Source organism: Pongo abelii, chromosome 7, assembly GCF_028885655.2.
Source record: "Pongo abelii isolate AG06213 chromosome 7, NHGRI_mPonAbe1-v2.0_pri, whole genome shotgun sequence".
Lineage (NCBI taxonomy): Eukaryota > Metazoa > Chordata > Mammalia > Primates > Hominidae > Pongo > Pongo abelii.
Window position 1 is genome coordinate 23997259 of NC_071992.2, and position 22363 is coordinate 24019621.

General features: G+C 52.5%; 1 protein-coding gene across 2 annotated transcripts in view; it reads left to right on the forward strand.

The window, feature by feature from the left end:
- The window catches only part of BMP1 (bone morphogenetic protein 1), a 47402-nt gene that overhangs the window by 18015 nt on the left and 7024 nt on the right, over positions 1-22363 (forward strand). The window contains exons 9-16 of one of the 2 annotated variants that reach the window (XM_009243603.4): positions 9010-9112; positions 11021-11137; positions 11408-11553; positions 11687-11882; positions 12508-12633; positions 13738-13898; positions 14296-14476; positions 18172-18536. In XM_009243603.4, coding sequence (XP_009241878.1) covers positions 9010-9112; positions 11021-11137; positions 11408-11553; positions 11687-11882; positions 12508-12633; positions 13738-13898; positions 14296-14476; positions 18172-18257 — 1116 coding nt within the window. In that variant the 3' untranslated portion in view covers positions 18258-18536. Of the gene's footprint in view, positions 1-9009; positions 9113-11020; positions 11138-11407; positions 11554-11686; positions 11883-12507; positions 12634-13737; positions 13899-14295; positions 14477-18171; positions 18537-18856; positions 18983-22363 lie in introns of those variants that run through there. The other variant, XM_002818872.6, reaches the window with a different exon arrangement.

The following is a 22363-nucleotide window of genomic DNA, read 5'->3' on the forward strand; positions in this document are numbered from 1 at the left end:
TCTCTCTTGGTTGATATTCTACCATCTTCCCTTAAAAGTGAACCCATTCTTCCTTGTTCTGAATCTCACTTGAAAAATGGCAGTTCTGGCCAGTATATGGCCCATGCCTGTAATCCCAACACTTTGGGAAGCTGAGGCAGGAGGATCACTTGAGGCCAGGAGTTTGAGACAAGCCTGGCTAACATAGCGGAACTCCATCTGTACAAAAAATGTTAAAAATTAGCTGGGTATCTGGTGGGTGCTGGTAGTTCCAGCTACTCGGGAGGCTGAGGTGGGAGGATTGCTTGAGCCTGGGAGTTCAAGGTTGCAGTGAGCTGTGATTACGCCACTACACTCATGCCAGGGGGGCAGAGCAAGATCTTGTCTCAAAACAACAACAAAAAATTGCATTCCTTTTTTGCTGTTTTCTACCAGCTGTGCCCTGGCTTCCTTTGTTTCCCTCTAGAGTGTTCCCATTACTCCAGCCTTGGGAAATGTCACCAACCGATAATAATAGCAATAACTAACAATGATTGAACATATGATTGAGCAGGTATGTGTTAAATTATTATTATTATTATTATTATTATTATTATTATTATTATTATTGAGACATGTTTCATTCTTGTTGCCCAGGCTGGAGTGCAATGGCACGATCTCAGCTCACCGCAACCTCCTCAGCCTCCTGAGTAGCTGGGATTACAGGCATGTGCCACCACACCTGGCTACTTTTGTATTTTTAGTAGAGACAGTTTTCTCCATGTTGGTCAGGCTGGTCTCGAACTCCCAACCTCAGGTGATTCACCTGCCTCGGCTACCCAAAGTGCTGGGATTACAGACGTGAGCCACTGCACCCGGCCATGTTAAATTCTTTATGTGTGTTGTGTCCAACATTATCGTACAGCAACATTATGGGCCAGATGCTAACGTTATCCCTGTTTTGGATATGAGAAACCAGGCTCGGAAAAATTTAGTAACTTCTCCAAAATTACACAAAATTGGATTACGACAAAGAGTCGGTGATTGCAATACTATGTGTGTTCTAAAGCCCTGCTGCATTTCGACAATTACTTTAGTGCTCTTCAGAAAACCTGTGTGCCTACTATGTGCCCAGCACTGGGCCAGCTACCAGGGATGTACAGACGCACAAGACGGTCCCTGGCCCTGAGCAGCGGAGTCAGGTGGCACGCTACTTACCTTCCTGTCGGGGAGTTTTTGCAATCGGCAGGGGTATGGCATTGGGCTAGGATCAGCTTCCTTCCTTGTTCTTCCTGGCTGGCCTGGGCTAGCACTAGTCTCTCTAGTGGACACACATGGCCTTGTCCCAAAAGCATCTCTCTCTGCCTTGGGGCTGCTCCCACTGCAATTCCCAGAGGACTTCTGTCCTTTTTTCAGAAGCTTGCCTGGAGCTGCAGAAAGAGAAAAGGGCTAACTATAAAAATTCCAGATTAATCAACGCATGGTTGTAGAAGTACACGAAGTAAAAACTAGCCACAGTCCTGAATGAAATTGGAGAGTTGTAAGGGAAGCCAAGTGACACCCTGGGGACGTGAACATTGAAAGGGCCTGCAGAGCCTGGTGTAGTAGAATACTAACAGCCTCTCTATTGTTTAAGATCATGTACCACGGAAAGCATTAGGCACCTTACATGCCGGACCTCGCTATTCCCCATAACAGTTTTACGACCTAGGTACTATTATCCCTAGTGTACAGCCAATAGAATGGAGGCTTCAAGCGCTTGAGTAAATCTACCCAAGTTTACACAGGTAGTAGTGGTGAAATTGGCATTCGGTTCTAGGACTTTCTGACTCCAAAGTCTATGGCCTTTCAAAGGTAAACCTGAAATAATGCCGCCTGCTTTAGTGAATGGACTTTGCCATCTATTTTGGCTGTGGAGAAGTTGTTTTTCATTTGCCTCCCAATTCTCAGCTTATTGCCAGAAATGTGAATGATAGGTAAATCTTGCCGTATACAATTGATTCTGCCTGTCATGGGTATGTCAAAGTAAAAGAGCCACCTGAAAAGCCTTCTTTTCAGATCCCCCAAGTCTACACTCATGTAATTAGCAGCTGGCGCAGAGAGGACTGACAGTGGTTCCCCAGCAACGAAGGAGAACCTTTATGAGGAGGAGAGGATTTTAAGAAGGGAATCGGCCGGGTGCGGTGACTCACGCCTGTAATCCCAGCACTTTGGGAGGTCGAGGCGGGTGGATCACTTGAGGTCAGGGGTTTGAGACCAGCCTGGCCAACATGGTGAAACCCTGTTTCTACTAAAAATACAAAAATTAGCTGGGCTTAGTGGTGCAGGCCTGTAGTCCCAGCTACTCGGGAGGCTGAGGCAGGAGAATCACTCGCTCAAACCCAGGAGGTGGAGGTTGCAGTGAGCCAAGATCGTGCCACTGCATTCCAGCCTGGCCAACAGAGTAAGACTCAGTCTCAAAAAAGGAAAAAAAAAAAAAAAAAAAAAAAGAGGGAATCGTGGTCAGCGGATCAAACATTTGCAGAGGAGCCAAGAAGATAAGAACTTTTGGAGCTGGCAATATACGCCCTCATTCCCATCCCTGCCTCCTGATATGCTACCTGTTCTTCAAGGTCCAACCCAAATTCTTTTTTTTTTTTTTGAGACTGAGTCTCACTCTGTCGCCCAAGCTGGAGTGCAGTGGCACGATCTCAGCTCACCTCGACCTCTGCCCCCTGGGTTCAAGCAATTCTTCTGCCTCAGCCTCCCAAGTAGCTGGGATCACAGGCACCTGCCATCGCCCCTGGCTAATTTTTGTATTTTTTAGCAGAGACAGGGTTTCACCATCTTTCTTTTTTTTTTGAGACGAAGTCTTGCTCTTGTCCCCCAGGCTGGAAATGCAATGACACGATCTTGGCTCAATGTAACCTCCGCCTCCCGGGTTCAAGCGATTCTCCTGCCTCAGCCTCCCGAGTAGCTGGGATTACAGGCGCCTGCCACCACGCCCAGCTAATTTTTGTATTTTTAGTAGAGACAGGGTGACACCATGTTGGCCAGGCTGGTCTCAGACTCCTGACCTCAGGTGATCCGCCAGCCTGGGCCTCCCAAAGTGCTGGGATTACAGGCGTGAGCCACCACGCCCGGCCCAACCCAAATTCTTAATGCCTTCCCCGACTTCCACATCCCCAGCCAGGCCAAAGGGATCCCTCCCTTCTCTGCAAAGCCTGTGCTGGATCCTACCCTAAGTTCCTGCTTCTTGAAGGGTGTGGGGCTCTGAGGATGAAGGGAAAATGGACACTTGTCCTTAGCACAGCTGCTGAGCAGAATTGCTTGGCAGGCCCAGGGAGGCCATGTGGAAGATTGGTGGAGGGTGTAACTTTAAGAGCCAGAGTGCCTGAGTTTGACTCACAGCTGTGCCATGTCCTGGCTGTGTGGTCTTGGGGAAGTTGCTTAACCTCTCTGTGCCTTTGTTTCCCCATCTATCTATATATATATTTTTTGAGATGGAGTCTCACTCTGTGCCCAGGCTGGAGTGCAGTGGCGTGATCTCGGCCTACTGCAACCTCTCCCTCTGGGTTCAAGCAATTCTTCTGCCTCAGCCCCCCAAGTAGCTGGGACTATAGGCACGTGCCACCATGCCTGGCTAATTTTTGTATTTTTAGTAGATACAGGGTTTCGCCATGTTGGCCAGTCTGGTCTCGAACTCCTGACCTCAGGTGATCCTGCCTTAGTCTCCCTAAGTGCTGGGATTACAGGCGTGAGCCCCCGTGCCCGGCCTGTTTCCCCAACTGTAAAATCAGCCTGGCAATAGTACCTACCACAAGAGGGGTACTATCAAGTTTGATCTGCTAACCATGATTCCCTTCTTAAAACCATCTCCTCCTCATAAAGGTATGAGGATTAAACATTAATATACATAAAGTCCCTGGAGTAGTACCTATCACATAGTGAGAACCCAACCAATGTTAACTGCTGCTATCTTTCCTATATTCCTAATCTTTTAATTTTATTTAATTATTTTATTTTATTTTATTTTTTAGAGACAGACTCTTACTCTGTTGCCCAGGCTGGAGTGCAGCTCACTGCAACCTCTGCATCTCGGGTTCAAGTGAGTCTCGTGCCTCAGCCTCCCAAGTAACCGGGACTACTGGCACGTGCCACCACACCCGGCTAATTTTTATATTTTTAATAAAGATGGGATTTTGCCATGTTGGCCAGGCTAGTCTCAAACTCCTGACCTCAGGTGATCTGCCCGCCTGGGCCTCCCAAAGTGTTGGGATTACAGGCGTGAGCCACCGTGCCCAGGCCAGCCCCTAATCTTTTATTTATTTTAATTAATTAATTTATTTATTTATTTTGAGATGGAGTCTCACTCTGTTGCCCAGGCTGGAGTGCAGTGGCATGATCTTGGCTCCCTGCAAGCTCCGCCTCCCGGGTTCAGCCATTCTCCTGCCTCAGCCTCCTCAGTAGCTGGGGCTACAGGTGCCCGTCACCACGCCCGGCTAATTTTTTTTTTTTTATATTTTTAGTAGAGACAGGGTTTCACCGTGTTAGCCAGGATGGTCTCGATCTCCTGCCCTCGTGATCCGCCCACCTCAGCCTCCTAAAGTGCTGGGATTACAGGTGTGAGCCACCGTGCCCGGCCCCCAGCCCCTAATCTTTTTAAATGAGGAAAGCTTGGTCCCTTTCCCCAGAGATGCTATTTCTCTCTAATTCCAGGATTCTAGGCTGAACCATTCCAAATACCAAAAAATCTTAAGCAAACTTCATTCTACTAGCAAAGTTAACTTTTATTGAGTGCTTACTGTGTGTTGGGCACTTGTAAATTTTACACATATATGAATTGAACTCCCCTAAGTCTTGGGAGGCAGATAGTATCATCATTACCCTCTTATAAATGAGGACACAGAGGCACAGAGGAACTGGTTGATGGGCCTAAAGGTCATGCAGCAAGGTCAGATTGAAGCCAGACAGTGAGTCACCAAGGAGCAACATGTTTAACTGGCACACTGTGGCCAGGAGAGAGGTGTCCTATTACTTCTCCCCTGCCAGCATGCAGCAAGCATGAGGAGTATTTCCTATATTTGGGGTGCACCATTAGACTCGTTACCCCACATCTCATTGAATCCTCCCAACTCCCCAGTGGAGCCATTATGATCATTTCCAGTTTTGGTTTTTTTTTTTTTTTTTTTTTCTGAGACAGAGTTGCTCTGTTGCCCAGTGGTGTGATCATGGCTTATTCCAGTCTGGACCTCCCTGGCTCAAGTGATCCTCCCACCTCCACCTCCTGAGTAGCTGGGACCACTGGCATGCGTCATCATGCCCGGAAAATTTTTAAATTTTTTTGTAGAGATTGGGGTCTCACTGTGTTGCTCAGGCTGGTCTCAAACTCCTGAGCTCAAGCGATCCTTCCGCCTCAGTCACCCGAAGTGCTGGGATTACAGGCATGAGCCACCGCACCCGGCCCCTTCTCAATTTCAGACAAAAACACTGAGCCTTAAGGAAGCCGAGCCACAGGCCCAAGTCACCAGCCCGGAAGCGGTGGGGCTGGCCAGGTTTTCTCTGGCAAAGGGCATTGCCCCTGCCACCAGAGCACAGCTGTTTCCACACGACAGAAGCCAGTACAACTCTTAATTTGACACCTCCGGTCTCAGTATAGCCATCACTGGGCCTCTGTAAGATGCCTCTCTTGGCCAATGCGGGTTTCTTCCTCCTGAGCGATGTGACCTCTGGTTCCTCCTGCTTCTTTGGAGGTCTCTGGTGGGCCCTCTGGGGTTCTGCTGGCTGGGCGTGGTTTCTTCCTCAGCAGCTGTGACATCATCCTCCCCAGACAGAGCCAAGGCTGCTTCTAAGGATGAAGGAAAGCGGGCGCTTGTCCTCAGCACAGCTGCTGAGCAGAACTGCTTGGCAGGCCCAAGAAGGCCACGTGGAGGAGTGGTGGAGGGTGTGAGTCAGGAGCCAGAGCGCCCTCACTCGGCCCTCTGCATCCTTCTTCCACCCAGCAACTCTTGTTTTTGTTGTTTGTTAGATATACAAATAACATATGCACACAGTAAACTTCTTGAATAATCTAGAAATGCATAAAATAACAAGTGAATTTTCTCCCTTTGACCCTCCTCCAGATCCCACTCCTAAGAGGTGACTAAGCATTGGTAACACTTTCTGGTGTCTCCTTCCAGACCCTTCTAGGTATATATGTGCATGTAAGCATGTATGTATGTATGTATATATATATATACAAGACAAAAAGGAATTGTATGCACACGTATATGGTCCTTTGCAACATACCTTGCACTCAGCAATGAATTGTGGTCGCCGTTCCATGCCAGCACTCAGTCATTTTTATGGCTACTTAGAATATTATTGTCTTGATTTCTCTCAATTTAATTATTCAGTTGCCCCCTGCAGGTCTCTATTGATGGAGATATATATATCCATCATATATATATATACACACACACACACACACACACACACACACACATATACATATACATATATATCTTATATATTATATAATATATATTATGTACATATAATAAAACCAAATTTCCATTCAGTAAGCCAGTGCAATCCTGGCTCACTGAAGCCTCAGCCTCTTAGGCTCAGGTAATCCTGCCACTTCAGCCTTCCTAGTATCTGGAACTACAGACACATGCCACCATAGCTGGCTAATTTTTTAATTTTTCTAGAGATGGGGGTCTCACTATGTTGCCCAGGCTGGTCTCAAACTACTGGACTCAAGCAATCCCCTTGCCTCAGCCTCCCAAAGTGCTCAGTTACAGGTGTGAGCTACCATGCCTGTTCCACATTTGGTAATGAGACGCCATCTATTCCCTCACAAGAGCTAGAATGGACTTGCATCTTCAGAGTTTCAAAATGCCAGGACTTATAATAGTAACAATAACTTTTGATGATGATAATAAAACCAAGAGTAATATATAGTGTGCTTTTCTTTATTTTATTTTATATGTTTTTTGAGACAGAGTCTTCCTCTGTCGCCCAGGCTGGGGTGCAGTGGCATGATCTAGGCTCACTGCAACCTCTGCCTCTCAGGTTCAAGCGATTCTCCTGCCTCAGCCTCCTGAGTAGCTAGGATTACAGGTGCCCACCATCACACCTGGCTAATTTTTTTTGTATTTTTAGTAGAGATGAGGTTTCACCATGTTGGCCAGGCTGGTCTTGAACGCCTGACCTTAAGTGATCCACCTGCCTTGGCCTCCCAATGTGTTGGGATTACAGGAGTGAACTACCGCACTTGGCCTATAGTGTGCTTTTCAAAAACATGATCTTACTCAATTATATCACAGAATATCACAATTAATAAAAGCCCCCCAAATAAATATAGTTAAACTCATGTATGAATTTTTAAAAAGAATAGAAGAAAAAGGATGGGCTGTGGAGCTAAGCTGAGTAAGGAGAGAGAGTAGATGGGGGTGACCGGCAGTGGCATTGCCCTGGGTGCAGTGGGTTGAAGGTTGCAGTGATGAGAACTGATGGAAAGGCTGGGAACTGAATGGAGAGTGGGGCCCTTGAAACTGAGATTATGGAGGGGCAGACAATTCTCGATGAAGCTGGCCTGCATGGTGTGACATGTTGGTGTGTGGCCGGGAAGGTATAGAGAGGTGGAGAGAGGAGGTCGCAGAACTGAGCGGCCAAGAAGTGGGAAGGGTCCTCTAGGCGGATATTGGAATCACCAGGTATTCTGATAGGGCCCATGTCAGAGTGACCAGGAGCCAGGAGCTCCTCCCCGACTAGCGTTGATGCTGGCTACAGACAGCAACTGCCAGTGCCCACCTTGGAATCTTTTTCGTCCTGGCCTCCACTCTGCCTCTAACTCTCCAAGAAGGTACAAGGGAGGCAGACTGTCCCCTTCTCTAGCGGAGAACCCAGCTCTCCCAGAGCGGGAGACCCCTGAAACCATCGAGTGTCCGCTGCACTGGCCTCGCAGGTCACGGTGAACACATCCCTGGAATCCCTACTTGTTGGAACTCTGAATACACGGCAGGCTTTGGGCCCACTCTGGGACCTACCGAGGAAGTGGTTTCCCCCCGGAAGTGGAGGGAAACCATTAAACTCTCTACCTGTTAAAATGCCCACCTGCTAAGGAGGGTTGGTACTTACCAAGATGTAACATTCCTCCAGTAGCGAGCGAGCATTTCCTGAGCTCGGAGCCTGAAATGAGGTGCTCAGGACAGACAGTGCCTGTGCCTTAGAAGTGTGATGTCAGGGTAGGGACTCTTCTCCCTATTGCACTCAGGACATAGCAGAGGCTCAGAAGTTGCGTGGTTTGCTTGATGACTCACAGCAGGAAATGCAGAGTGGAGATTCACACCCAGGCTGTTGTGACTGGGGTCTGAGCTTTCTCATGCATATGTCTTATCCCTCCCTAAGCCTGGAGCTTCTTGAGGACAGGGACGGATTCAGATCTGCTGTCATTTCAGCAGTTAGTGTGTCCCCCTGCCCAGAATCAGCACTCAATAAATGATGATGGGGCCGGGCGCAGTGACGCCCTCCTGTAATCCCAGCACTTTGGGAGGCTCAGGTCGGAGGATGGCTTGAGCCTGGGAGGTGGAAGCTGCAGTGAGCTGTGATTGTACCATTACACTCCAGCCTGGGTGACAAAGCAAGACCCTGACTCAAAAAAAAAAAAGTGATGACTGGTGACTCAGCCCTTCTTACCCCTTGCCTCTCCTCTTGGGACCCTTTGTCCCTACTTCAGACCCCCCAGTGCCTTCATGCAGCCCTTGGCCCTTCCTACCACTGTAGAGACCAGTTCCTCTTGAAGGTATTGTGGGTTGTGTTATCTAATTGACTATAAAGAGAGCTGGAGCCAGGGGTTCTACCCAAAGTGACGGCTCCTTCTCCTCCTGGGCCTTCTGGGAAGAAAGCTGACCATACGCAGACAACTGTGGAGGAGGGGCGGTTCTGTGCCAGGAGCTCCTTTTCGGAGCCCCTTAACTCTCACCCAGGGGGACCTGCCTCGCGTAAGGCGGGCGGTGGTCATCATGGGGCCGGCAGAGGGCCGGTGCAATGTTCGGGACAGCTTAACCCTCTTCCCTGTTGCCCTAGATCATCCTGAACTTCACGTCCCTGGACCTGTACCGCAGCCGCCTGTGCTGGTACGACTACGTGGAGGTCCGAGATGGCTTCTGGAGGAAGGCGCCCCTCCGAGGTAACGGCACCAGCCACCCCCTGCCCCCTCCATGCTGATTCCCTCTCTGAACCACCCTCATCACACTCTTCATCCCCCTCCAGGGTCCAACACTGACTGGTCAGGGATGACATCCTGGTGTGGGAGCCAGGAGTCCTGGTATCATTAGTCCCAGATAGCTGCATTACTCACTTGCTGCGTGACTTTAGGCAAGTCCTGTCCTCGATCTGGACTTCAGAGTCCCCACTGCAGGCTTCTGGGCCTCTCTGTGAAGTCGGCTGTCACTCTACGGGTACAAGGAGTCTCTCTCTCTCAGAGAGACAGACAGGCTGTTCTGCGCATCCCCATGGCCCCAGGCTCTCTTCCTCATCTGGGCACTTTCAGAGGCTCCACTATTTTTTTCTGTCTGCCCTTCTGGTTTTTGAGTGCCCACAGTGCAGCCTGGCTCAAAAGAGAGTCATCATAACCTGCCAGCCCATCTCCTAACTCACTGCTGAGGGCTGCACACTGGGCGCCGTGGCCCGACCTTGTTTGCATAAGATACTTTGTCCCGAGGAGGGTAGGGGGTAGGAGGTGAGTCAGTGGGAGTAAGTGGGTCAGAAGAACAGAACAGAAGGTGCTTTAATGAACCTAGAATTAGGGCAAAGGGAGGCAGGTGATCCTAGAGGGTATTTGCAGCAAGCCCGAGGAGCTGTGTGAATCTCCTCCTAGCTGGACATGATGGTTAAGGAGCTCAGGACCACTCTTTGGCAACAGAACCTCTTCTCCTCAGCCTATGCCTAAAACAGCCAGACGGATCTTGCTAACCTCTATTTTCCCCCCAGTTTCCGATATTTAAATATTTCTTTTTGGTCACTCAAAGCAGCTGTCCTTACAACACTTCCTCTCGCAGACGTGTTAGTGTTTTTCCAAGATGGGAGTTTCTTTTTCATAACTTACATTCCTGGGCCAGCACCCTCTGTCCCTTGCTGAATGTTGGGAAACACCGGCCTTATTAGGAACACACAACTCATTCCTAGTTGATTCTTGACTACAAAGAATTCCACAGATGGCCGACCTCATTCACTTTTGTTGATTCTTACTCATTTTTATTTCAAAGTGGACATTTTGTGACCTAGTCCCCAGATTCTGTGATTTATTTAGGGTCCTGGGGCATCCCTTGCATTTGACCAAATAAAAACATGTCTGTGAGGGCAGTTTGTAATGTGTAAAGAAAGCCATGTTTATTTCTGATTATATTTCTGATTTTATTTCTTATTTGGTCTCTTCTTTGCATAGAGACCAAATAAGAAAAGGTAAATAATGATGGTAATGTGCTCTTTAGAAAGGTAAATAGAACACATATATAGCTGGACATTATAAAGATCTTCCTTGGCCAGGCACGGTGGCTCACACCTGAAATCCCAGCACTCCGGGAGGCCAAGGTGGGTGGATCACCTGAGGTCAGGAGTTCGAGACCAGCCTGGCCAACATGGCAAAACGTCATCTCTACTAAAAATATGAAAATTAGCTGGGTGTGGTGGCAGATGCCTGTAGCCCCAGCTACTTGGGAGGCTGAGGCAGGAGAATTGCTTGAACCCAGGAGGCAGAGGTTGCAGTGAGCCGAGATCGCGCCACTGCACTCCAGCCTGGGTGACAGAGCGAGACTCCATCTCAAAAAAATAAAATAAGATAAAATGAAAAATAAAGATCTACCTTTCCTCCTAGAAATAGACTCATATCCTATCCCTCAAGTGGTCTCTGGCTCTCCAAAGCCAAGTTGGACCTTGGACCAGACAGAAGCCAACCGGAGGGTGTACAGTCTTGGGAATGTGTGATGTAGGGTGGCCACAGATCAGGGCCCAAGCACCCAAGCCTCCTGAAGAGGTGGGGCCTCTATCGGGGGTGTCCTCAGGGTTCACCACTCTTCCATCCACACTGTCTGTGCAGGCCGCTTCTGTGGGTCCAAACTCCCTGAGCCTATCGTCTCCACTGACAGCCGCCTCTGGGTTGAATTCCGCAGCAGCAGCAATTGGGTTGGAAAGGGCTTCTTTGCAGTCTACGAAGGTACTGAGGAAGGCGGCGGGCGGGAGGAGTCAGACAGGAGGTCTCTGGGCATCGTAGAACAACTCCCTCCTGGCATCTGAGGGGCAAGATTGTGGGTTCCCAAGGGAAGAAGCAGAGAGAATAATGGGATTACCTGGGACTGGGGGTTTGGTGGGGAAGTGAAAAGCTGGGGGACATGGGAGGGACTGGAGGAGTGGAGAAAAGAGCTCCCTAGCGGGGCAGAGCATGCTGACTCACCACCCCTTCCCACCCCATCCTGTGTCCCCACAGCCATCTGCGGGGGTGATGTGAAAAAGGACTATGGCCACATTCAATCGCCCAACTACCCAGACGATTACCGGCCCAGCAAAGTCTGCATCTGGCGGATCCAGGTGTCTGAGGGCTTCCACGTGGGCCTCACATTCCAGTCCTTTGAGGTAGGTCAGCGGCCCTGTGATCTGACATTTGAATCCTGCAGTCGCTCCCTGGGACAGCTGCCTGTCTTTGGGCTCCCAGGGGTGGGTCTCTGGCAGCCAGAGCCCCTTCCACTGATGAAGCCTCAACCCCTAGATTGAGCGCCACGACAGCTGTGCCTACGACTATCTGGAGGTGCGCGACGGGCACAGTGAGAGCAGCACCCTCATCGGGCGCTACTGTGGCTACGAGAAGCCTGATGACATCAAGAGCACGTCCAGCCGCCTCTGGCTCAAGTTCGTCTCTGATGGGTCCATTAACAAAGCGGGCTTTGCCGTCAACTTTTTCAAAGGTGCCTTCTCTCTTACTCTCCCCTGCCCCAAGGTGCCTCCTAACCTTCATTCCTTCTTCACTCACTCATTCAACACGGAGACTCCAGGAGGCATATGGATGCCAGTGAGACCCCAGGGTTGTGCCCTTAAGGAGCTCTGGGCTAGCTGGGGAGAAGAGGTTCCCCAGTGTGGATTAGAGGCAGGACCTGCTGTATGATTCAGGGAGGAAAAAAGGCAGTTGGAGGTTTTTTTTTCACCTGTGTGACCTTGGGCAGGATATTCTCCCTGAACCTCAGTTTCTCATCTGTAAAATGGGCACAGTAACAGTCCCTCCGCCACAAGCTTCACATGAGGATTGAAGGAGAAATGGAAGAGGGTTCCTTAGTCAGGGAACAGCACATGAGAGACACCAGCCCAGTCCGTGTCTCCGAAGGAAGGCTCTGTGGGGTTCCAGCCATCGGGGAGCTGGGTGGGTCTTGGGGCTGAGTGGACAAGTGAGGCTCACGGCCAACTTCTTCCCTTGAGTGGGGGTGAGGGGTAGTCATAAGAAGCATGAGGGACCCTGGACTTGACCCCCAAGCAGAGGTGGGAAGAAGGACCAGGCCCCTTCCTGGAGTCTGTGACACCCTTTCCTTCCCACCACAGAGGTGGACGAGTGCTCTCGGCCCAACCGCGGGGGCTGTGAGCAGCGGTGCCTCAACACCCTGGGCAGCTACAAGTGCAGCTGTGACCCTGGGTACGAGCTGGCCCCAGACAAGCGCCGCTGTGAGGGTGAGTGCCCCCAGACTGCCTCCGACCCTGTTCTTTCCCTGGCACCAGACCACCTGCCCAGAATTTTTTTTTTTTTTTTTTTTTTTTAGACGGGCTCTTGCTCTGTCACCCAGGCTGGAAGTACAGTGGCTCAATCTTAGCTCACCACAGCCTCTCATTCCTGGGCTCAAGCAATCCTCCCACCTCAGCCTCCCAAGTAGCTGGGACTGCAGGTGCACGCCACCTTGCCCGGCTAATTTTAAAAATTTTTTTGTAGAGATGAGGTCTTATTTTGTTGCCGAGGCTGGTCTCAAACTCCTGGCCTCAAGTGCTCCTCCTGCCTCAGCCTCCCAAAGTGCTGGGATCACAGGCTTGAGTCTCTGCCAAGATTTCTTATGCCCTTGGACAGACCCCTTCTTGGAAAAGCTAGACGGATACCCCAACACTCTTTTCATAGCTTGTGGATAAGAAACACATGTCACATTGCAACTCCGAGAACACACTGTCCCCCCGTAGGCTGCATTCTGGCTTTGGGTTTGTTTTGTTTTTTCATTCTTGGGGTGTTTTGGGGGTTTTTTTTGTAAATGACCATCTTGACTTGCTAACTGATATCACCACCCACCAGGGTGTTATGATCTACAGGTTGGGAAACCCCTGTTGTGGCACAGGCACTGTTTCCGCCCCTCCACGCATGATCCCGAGATGCTGGGGACAGCACTCCAAAGCGAATGGCTCCAGCTTACTAGGCCAATCTTGCCGTGCCCCTGAGCTGCTCCCTTTCCTACACCTCCCAGGACCGCCCCTCCCTGAACTGCTTTCCCTGAGCCCCTTATTCCCCCTCACTCCCTCTTGGTGGATCCTTGGCCTGTTCATTGGCAGAGAAGATAGAAATGGCCACACTTATGACCCCTTAGCTCCCCCACTCCTCCCTACAGGCTCACCCCTGAAGACACCCAGGCCACCCTGCCTCCTCCCGTCTGCCCCAGAGGGACCAGACACAGGTCCCTGAGCCTTGGGGAGTCCACAGGCTCCCCATCTTCTCCTTACTGCATCCCAGCCCACATCTCAGCCCTTCCCCATGGCAGGGGCTCCCCGTAGATGATGCCACCTTCCTTGTCCCCGCAGCTGCCTGTGGCGGATTCCTCACCAAGCTCAACGGCTCCATCACCAGCCCGGGCTGGCCCAAGGAGTACCCCCCCAACAAGAACTGCATCTGGCAGCTGGTGGCCCCCACCCAGTACCGCATCTCCCTGCAGTTTGACTTCTTCGAGACAGAGGGCAATGACGTAAGTGCCCACCGGGAGCTGAGGTGGGGCAGGAAGCTGTGAGGCGTGGGCATTCAGCTCAGTGCCTGCTTCCTGTCCTCCAAGAGGGGGCCCGGCAGAAACACTCTGCGAATGCCGAGGAGAGACTGCTCCCAGCTCAGGAAGCACAGGAGGCCCAGCAGGGAGGCCCAAAGGGGGCGGGGGGACATGTAGCAAGTGGGAGGAAGGACATTGAGTTAGGGAGGTGTGTGGAGCAAGGGAAGGCTTAGGGCTGGCTTGGGGAGCACAGGAGGATCCAGTGAGGGGGCGTAGCTAAGTCAAGGCTAAAGGATACGCAGAACAGAGAGGTTCCCGAGGGAAGGAGTAGTCAAAAGAGGCTTCCTGGAGGAGGCGGGCCTGGAGCTGGGCTTCCCTGCAGGTATGCAAGTACGACTTCGTGGAGGTGCGCAGTGGACTCACAGCCGACTCCAAGCTGCATGGCAAGTTCTGTGGTTCTGAGAAGCCCGAGGTCATCACCTCCCAGTACAACAACATGCGCGTGGAGTTCAAGTCCGACAACACCGTGTCTAAAAAGGGCTTCAAGGCCCACTTCTTCTCAGGTATCCCTGGACTGCCCAGCTCCTAGCCCCGCCTCTCCTTGGAGAACAGGGCTCCCTTTCTCCCTGCCCCTGCACCCCCGTACTCCCCAGCCCTCCCTGGTGCCAGGCAGGCAGAGTCTGCCCCCTGCTCCCCACCACTTCACTCTCCCATCAAGCCAGCCCTTCCAGTATCCAAATCCCATTATTTCTGAGCCCTCAGGACTGTAATGACTAGGGCCTGAGGATAGGCAGAACATAAGCATTCAGAAGTCAGCACCCAGAAGTGAAGAAGGGGGTATTCCAGGTGTCAGGAGCTGTGCAAGCCAAGGCCTGGGAGAGGGCAGGTCTTAGGAACAGGCAGTTCAAGAACGTGGGTGGATGGAGGAGAGACAGGTGTTTGCCTTGGACTGTGTGGAGCAGAGTCTCTGGCAGTGGCGGACTTCTGATCAGACCCTGCACACGCCAAATAGGTTCACACTGAGGCCTTCAGAAAGATGAGTCGTGGCCGGGCGCGGTGGCTCATGCCTATAATCCCAGCACTCAGGAAGGCCGAGGCAGGAGGATCACTTGAGTCCAGGAGTTCAAGACCAACCTAGACAACATAGCGAGACCCCATCTCTATAAAAAAGTTTAAAATTAGCAGGGTGTAGTCGTGTGTGCCTGTAGTCTCAACTACTTAGGAAGCTGAGGTAGGAGGATTGCTTGAGCCCAGGAGTTTGAGGCTGCAGTGAACGATGATCTCGTCACTCATTCCAGACCCTGTTTCTAAAAATTTTTTTAAAAAGGAGAAAGATGAGTCACCTGCTTCCTTCAATACCAAAGCCTTGGGGCTCCCCTGAGCCGGTGGGTGGGAACTCAGATCCAATTAGCACATGCTGATTGACAGCTGCCCCACTAAGGCCTGGGCTCCAGTCCCTTGGCCTCATTTGAGCCTTTGATGGCCCCATCTTCGGGTGGTCTCAATGGTGATCAGCAGCCCCTGGCCCAGCCTCTCTGAGCTGATCCTCCGGGTCCAGGAGATCTCCCCTTCTTTGTGAATCACTCAGCCCTTCACCCTGGGGTGAGGCTGTAAGGTAGCTGGTGGTCTCCAGAGGTAACAGGACCCAGGCCCATGCAGTGAAGGGCAGGAGTGGAGTTGAGCAGGGGAGACAGGGAGGCCAGGGTCTGGCTGGAGCAGGCCCATGGATCCTCACTCCCGGCCTGCCTGCTAGGCCGGACAGGGGATAGGCAGGAAGGCAGGATGCCCACGGCCGAGTCCATGCTGCCTTCCTTCTCCCCTCCTTCGCCCAGGGTCCTGCATCCTCAAGCCCCCTCTGTGGCTGCCCTGCACCCCTGCCTGACCCCCGGATGCCATGCACCTGGCCCTGCACTGGCTCCCTGCTTGGCACTGCCAGCCACCCTGCTCTGCTTACAGTGGCCCATTGACCTCCTGCCCCCAACCCCCGCTTGCTGAGACCCTCCCCATGCCAGGCCAATTTCTTCCTTCCCTGTGCCCACCTGGGACTCCTAAGAGGTGCTCACCAGAGGGTTGAGAGGATGTAACACCCACTCGGGGCAGGCTCTGCCCCGGGAAACCATTACCTGCTTACTCCTGTCTCTTCCTGCCCTTCTGTTGCTCCAGTCTTGGAGGGGGCAGGGGACCGACACTCACATCTGTCAGGCCTGGAGTTACTGCTCTGCCCCCACGCCCTGGTCGACACTGTGCCTGCCCCACCCTCAGCCCTGCACAGAGACACACATGCCCACACGCACACACATGTGCACACACATTGCCCCATCGCACAAGAAACCTGCAGAGGACCCCCACTGGGGGCATCGAGGCTCAGCCCTCAGGGCCCAGGGCATCTGACTCTGGCCCCCCAGGAGGGGGGCTCTTTGGACTTTGGGACACCCACCGAGGAGACCCTAAGCCAAGAAGGAGAAGAAAGAGCCTGAAGACCTTCAGTCTGACCCCTGCCACCTTCCGGGGCATTTGGGCACTGTAGGGTGAGTGCCATCTCCTTGCCTGGGCCCATGCCCATCTCCTCCACCCCACCCCCCTGCAACCTGCTCCCCCCAGCTCCCAGGTGAGGCTGCCCACTCCTGCCTCGGACACTGAAGCAGCCTTTCTCAGGACTCACTTTCCCCCACTCATTCATCCAGCCATTCACTTACCCGTTCACTCACATTTGGCAGGTGTAATTTTACCCCTGCTGTGTACCAGGTACTGGACTAGGTTTCTAGGGCACAAATGTGAGGAAGGGGTGGAGCGAAGGCTTTGCTCAGTCCGTAAGCTGGGCCCCCCAAAGCTTCTAGCACAGTTACTGAAGACATTGTCCTCAGTGAACCCCAGGATGGCTCACAGGGTGCCCTTCACGCCCACATTTTCTGCAGGGCTGATTGAAAGGCAGCTCATGGAGGGCTCTCGATCAGGCCCCCTCTGATGTGTTAACTGAACAAGAACCCTTGGAAAAGACTTGGGGACTCCACCTCTTGACCTGGTTCCCTTGGCCCCTGGGGGTCTAACCTACCTGATCCTAGGTTGGAGAAGCAGGGCCTTCTGGAAGCCCATGTTCCAGCCCTTGGGCCCCCGTCCTGATGGGGATCAGGAATTGGCCCCCTTGCACAGACCCCCACCTGGCCAGCTCAATGCCAGCAGATATCTTTCTACCTCATGGTTCATCTCTGGAATTCTGGGGGTCCACTGGATCCCTCATCTTCCCTGGATATGCCTGCTTCTATGCCAGGCACACCATCCCCCAAGTGACCACAGACAGACCTGAGTGTATGTGGCTGTGGCACACACACCCCTGTGACCATGTGCACTTCTGTGCATTGGGGCACAGATTGTGTGTTCATCGTGTGAGTGCATGTGTGGGTCTGTGACACGTGGCAGTTGCTCCTCCGTGAGCCATCTGCTAATGAGCTACATCTCTGCCTTTACGCGTGACTTTGTATCCGTGTCTAGGTGTCCATGCGCCTGTGTGTGCAGATGTGTCCTGTCCCTGGGTGTGTCTGTGCCTGTGTGTGCGTTGATATCTGTGCCTGCCTCTTCACACATAGGTGGGAATGCAGAGCGTGTATTCTTTGTATGCACCTGTACCCAGGCTGGGCGGGGAAGTGAGGATGCGTATGTAGTTGGCTGTGTCTGTATCTGCATTTGCATGGTGTATTGGAGATTGGAGCTGTGTGTCTGTGCGTGTGTGGGTAGTGTGTACCGTGTGCACATGTATGTGTGTGCCTGTGGGCCAACGCCTGTGTTGCCACATTTGGGTGACAGTATATCCACGCACTGGGTCTGCAGGTGTATTTGTGGGTGTGTGTGTCTGTCTAACACACTCTGTAGATGTCGCCACCTGAATGAGAGCCAGAGCGGAGCTCTCCCCAGCCCTTCCCAAGTACTGTTCCCCTCTACCGACGACTCCCCAGTTCTCTCCTTCCCTGATGCAATGCACGCCTAGTGGGCTATGTGTGCCAACCCTCCAGGCCTTCTCCTGCCACAGGCTCTGTCTCTGTCCCGTCGCTGTGCCTCCTGCCCCTGCTAACCCAGCCCTCCGTGCCCTGGATGCGCCCGGACATGGCCACCCCGCATGTGTGTCCGCCTGCCCTCCCGCCCCACCCTGCCCCTCGGACCCACCTCGGAGGCCCTGGGTCTGGTTTTCACTGCTGTCCCTCCCTGGTCCCTGCCCTCCACCCCCACCCCTTGGTCCCTTTTCTCCTTCTCTCTCTCGTTTCAGAAAAGAGGCCAGCTCTGCAGCCCCCTCGGGGACGCCCCCACCAGCTCAAATTCCGAGTGCAGAAAAGAAACCGGACCCCCCAGTGAGGCCTGCCAGGCCTCCCGGACCCCTTGTTACTCAGGAACCTCACCTTGGACGGAATGGAATGGGGGCTTCGGTGCCCACCAACCCCCCACCTCCACTCTGCCATTCCGGCCCACCTCCCTCTGGCCGGACAGAACTGGTGCTCTCTTCTCCCCACTGTGCCCATCCGCGGACCGGGGACCCTTCCCCGTGCCCTACCCTCTCCCATTTTGATGGTGTCTGTGACATTTCCTGTTGTGAAGTAAAAGAGGGACCCCTGCGTCCTGCTCCTTTCTCTTGCAGTCTGCTTGTCCATGTGTCTATTTTTCCACTTGTCCATCTGTCCAGTAAGCAGGTAATGGTGACCCATGCTGGTCCACTCGGACCCCCATCCTCCTCTCCCCACAGCTGGGCCCTGCTCAGCTGGTCCTGCTGGATGCAGTGCCCCTTTGGACCCCCTTGTCGCCTGGCCTCCCACTCCCCACCACCTGGCCTGGCCAGCTCTGCCAGCTGTTGCTCTGTCCCGGTGGGAGAAAGTCCAGCCAGGCCTCCACTTCCCCTGGGGCATCCCGACCTCAGCCCTGCACAGACCCAGCATCTGCCCTTATTTGCTGCCCTGCAGACAAGGACGAGTGCTCCAAGGATAACGGCGGCTGCCAGCAGGACTGCGTCAACACGTTCGGCAGTTATGAGTGCCAGTGTCGCAGTGGCTTCGTCCTCCATGACAACAAGCATGACTGCAAAGAAGGTACGGGCTGCATGCCAGGGGCGTCTGGGCTTGAAGGACCCGCTGCTGGGAGTGGAAGGCCAAAGGGTCATCTCTATCGGCCTCCGTTTAGATTCTGGGGCCTGAATGATCTCTAGGGCCCCCTCATTGTCCCACCCACCTGGTACATAGATCCTCCTCCCGCAATGTCGGAGCCACACGCTCACTTCTGTTGCCCACATTAGGAGAGGAGGAGCTCACGGCTGCTCTGAGGCTTCATTTTCAGACTTTTCTAGTTTGTGCTTCTTAAAACCATGTCCAAATCTCTTTGTGACTTCCTACCGGCACAGAGGCAAGAAAGGATAGTGGGTAAGAGCACAGCCTCCAGAGCCAGGTGGCCTGGCCCAGCCCTGCCGCTTCACTAGCTGTGTGCCTTTGAGTGACTCCTTGACCCTCTCTGTGCCTTGGTTTGCTCCTGCGTAAAATGTAGATAATAATAATAGTACCCACCTCAGAGAGGCACTGGGAGCTTGAAGGGCCCCAAGCAGGGCCTGGCTCACCGCAAGCACAATGGCATCTGTTACCATTATCGGTCACACTTACAACCCCTGGGAATGCTCAGAACAGGGCCATGCCTTCCTGGCAGTGAAGCCCTGCACACATTTCAAAATAGCTCTAGGCCGGGCGCAGTGGCTCATGCCTGTAATCCCAGCACTCTGGGAGGCCGAGGCAGGAGGATTGCTTGAGCTCAGGCATTCAAGACCAGCCTGGGCAACATAGTGAGACTCTGTCTCTATTTTATTTTTAAACAAGTTTTTAAACTAGAAATAAAGTAAAATAGGCCAGTGCGGTGGTTCACACCTGTAATCCCAGCACTTTGGGAGGCTGAGGCGGGCAGATTGCATCAGCCCAGGAGTTCAAGACCAACCTGGGCAACATGGCGAAACCCCATCTCTACAATAAATACAAAAAATTAGCTGGATGTGGTGGTGCACGCCTATAGTCCCAGCTACCCTGGAGGCTGAGGTGGGAGAATCACCTGAGTCTGGGGAGGTTGAGGCTGCATGAGCCGAGATCACACCACTGCACTCCAGCCTGGGTGACAGAGTGGGAAAAAACAAATAACAATATAAATAAATAAATAAAGCAAAATAAAAACAGCTGTCATGGCATCACCAGCCTAGATGACAGAGTGGGAAAAAATAAATAAATAAAGCAAAATAAAAACAGCTCTCATGGCATCACTAGTATCCCCTAATACCTCCTGGGACTTGATACCTCACAGGCCCGCTCTAAGTCAGGGATTCCACTGTGGCCCTTGCCTGCTGGGTGTGTCCAATCCCAGCAGCACAACACAGACTTGCCTCTACCATTGAACATCTGTGTGACTTTGGGTGAGTCACTCAACCGCTCTGTGTTTCAGTTTCCTCATCCATGAAACGATAAAAAGTGATAGGCCAGGTGCAGTGGCTCACGCCTGTAATCCCAGTACTTTGGGAGGCCAAGGCGATTGGATCACTTGAGGTCAGGAATTCAAGACCAGCCTGGCCAACATGATGAAACCCCGTCTCTACTAAAAATACAAAAAATTAGCCGGGCATGGTGGCACGTACCTGTAATCCCAGCTACTCAGGAGGCTGAGGCAGGAGAATTGCTTGAACCTGGAAGGCGGAGGTTGCAGTGAGCCGAGATCGTGCCATTGCACTCCAGCCTGGGCAACAGAGCAAGACTCCGTTTCAAAAAATAAAAAATAATAAAAATGATACCTACCTTGCAAGGTACTAAGCTTTATAGACATGGCTCTGAGCCCTTAGCACCATGATTGGCAAGTGACTCTTCCCACCCTGGTTAGGTTGGCAACCCAGTTATAAACAGATGAGCTGCTCACAAGCAGAAACAGAACCAAAGCCCTCAACAGTGAACCAGTGGACAGTCGAGGGCTTCCAACCCTGTGACCTCAGGCTTCCCAAATACACAGTTCCTGAGTCATGGAACTAGCTAGAGGGGACCTTATACTGATGTTGTCTAAACTGCATTCTGTCTCTGTACTCCCCTGTGTAAAAAGATGGTTTGATAAAGAACAGAATCCACAAGATAGCCAGGACAGGGGTGAAGCTCCTGGAGAAGATGGCCTGTTTACCTTTCCATCTGCTGATCCACCTTAGAAGCACATGTGGTTTCTTACTCAGGTGATAGGTTAATTACAGATCTGTAAGCGTTTCCTGATTCCTACGGAGGACCCAGCACTATGCAAAGATCCGTAGGGAATTCAAGACAGGAACCCCTCTGTTCCCACGGAGATTGCAGCCTAGCTGGGGAGAGATATGGGCGTGCAAGGAACACAGGGGGCATGGAAGGCCAGAGCGCAAAGAGGGAGGACAGGGGGCTGTGCGAACCCACCGATGGGTAATGGTGACAGCTCACGGTTCAAGTGTGGGTAGACGGGAGCTTCACCTGCCTCTACCAGGGACTTGAGAGGGCCCTGTTTTCCGGGCCCTCATGCTGTATCTTGCCCATCGTTTTCCCCACCAGTCATAGTGCCTGGCCGCCTGTTTCCCCCAGTGAAACCTGTCCAATAATGTAATCATGAATAATGATCATCAGCTTTTAAATTTGAGTTGGGGCTGGGTGTGGTGGCTCATGCCTGTAATCCCAGCACTTTGGGAAGCTGATGGGGGCAGATTGCCTGAGCTCAGGAGCTCGAGACCAGCCTGGGCAACATGGCAAAACCCATCTCCACTAAAAATACAAAAAATTAGCCAGGCGTGGTGGCGCAAGCCTGTAGTCCCAGCTGCTTGGGAGGCTGAGGCACAAGAATCGCTTGAACCTGGGAGGTGGAGGTTGCAGTGAGCCAGGATCGCGCCACTTCACTCCAGCCTGGGCGACAGAGCAAGATCCTGTCCCCCCCGCTCCCCCCCCCAAAAAAATTGAGTCAGGGAAGCCATGCTTTTCAGAGGCAGAAGTCAGATTGCTGTGGATTGAGGAGACCTGCAGTGAGAGTGTGGCCATAGTGAGTGTTCTTGAAGGCGAGCTGGAAAGAAAAGAAGAGATGGGCTGTAGCTGGAGGGGCCTGGGAGAGCTGTTTCAGGATGTGTGAAGGTTCCGAGGCTGCAGAGCTGAGGGAGAGTGTGAGGCTGGATCATTTGTGGTGTGAGGGTTCCCAGGCGTGGGCAGCAATGAGCTGCACCTCCCAGAAGGGCAGTCCATCCTGATGGGGAGGAGGGACACTTGCTCTGAGGCTGCAGGGCAGCGGGGCAGGTGGGTTTGCAGGTCGGAGTCCAGAGGTTGAAGCCATTCATAGTAGAAGGCCCTGGCTTTCTCAGGAGGTAGGAGAGAGGTGGTCTGCCACTGGGAGCTGACACAGTGACTTGAGGAGGGGGCTGGATGTTTGCAGCAGTTACTAAGGAGGTGAGAGATGGAGCT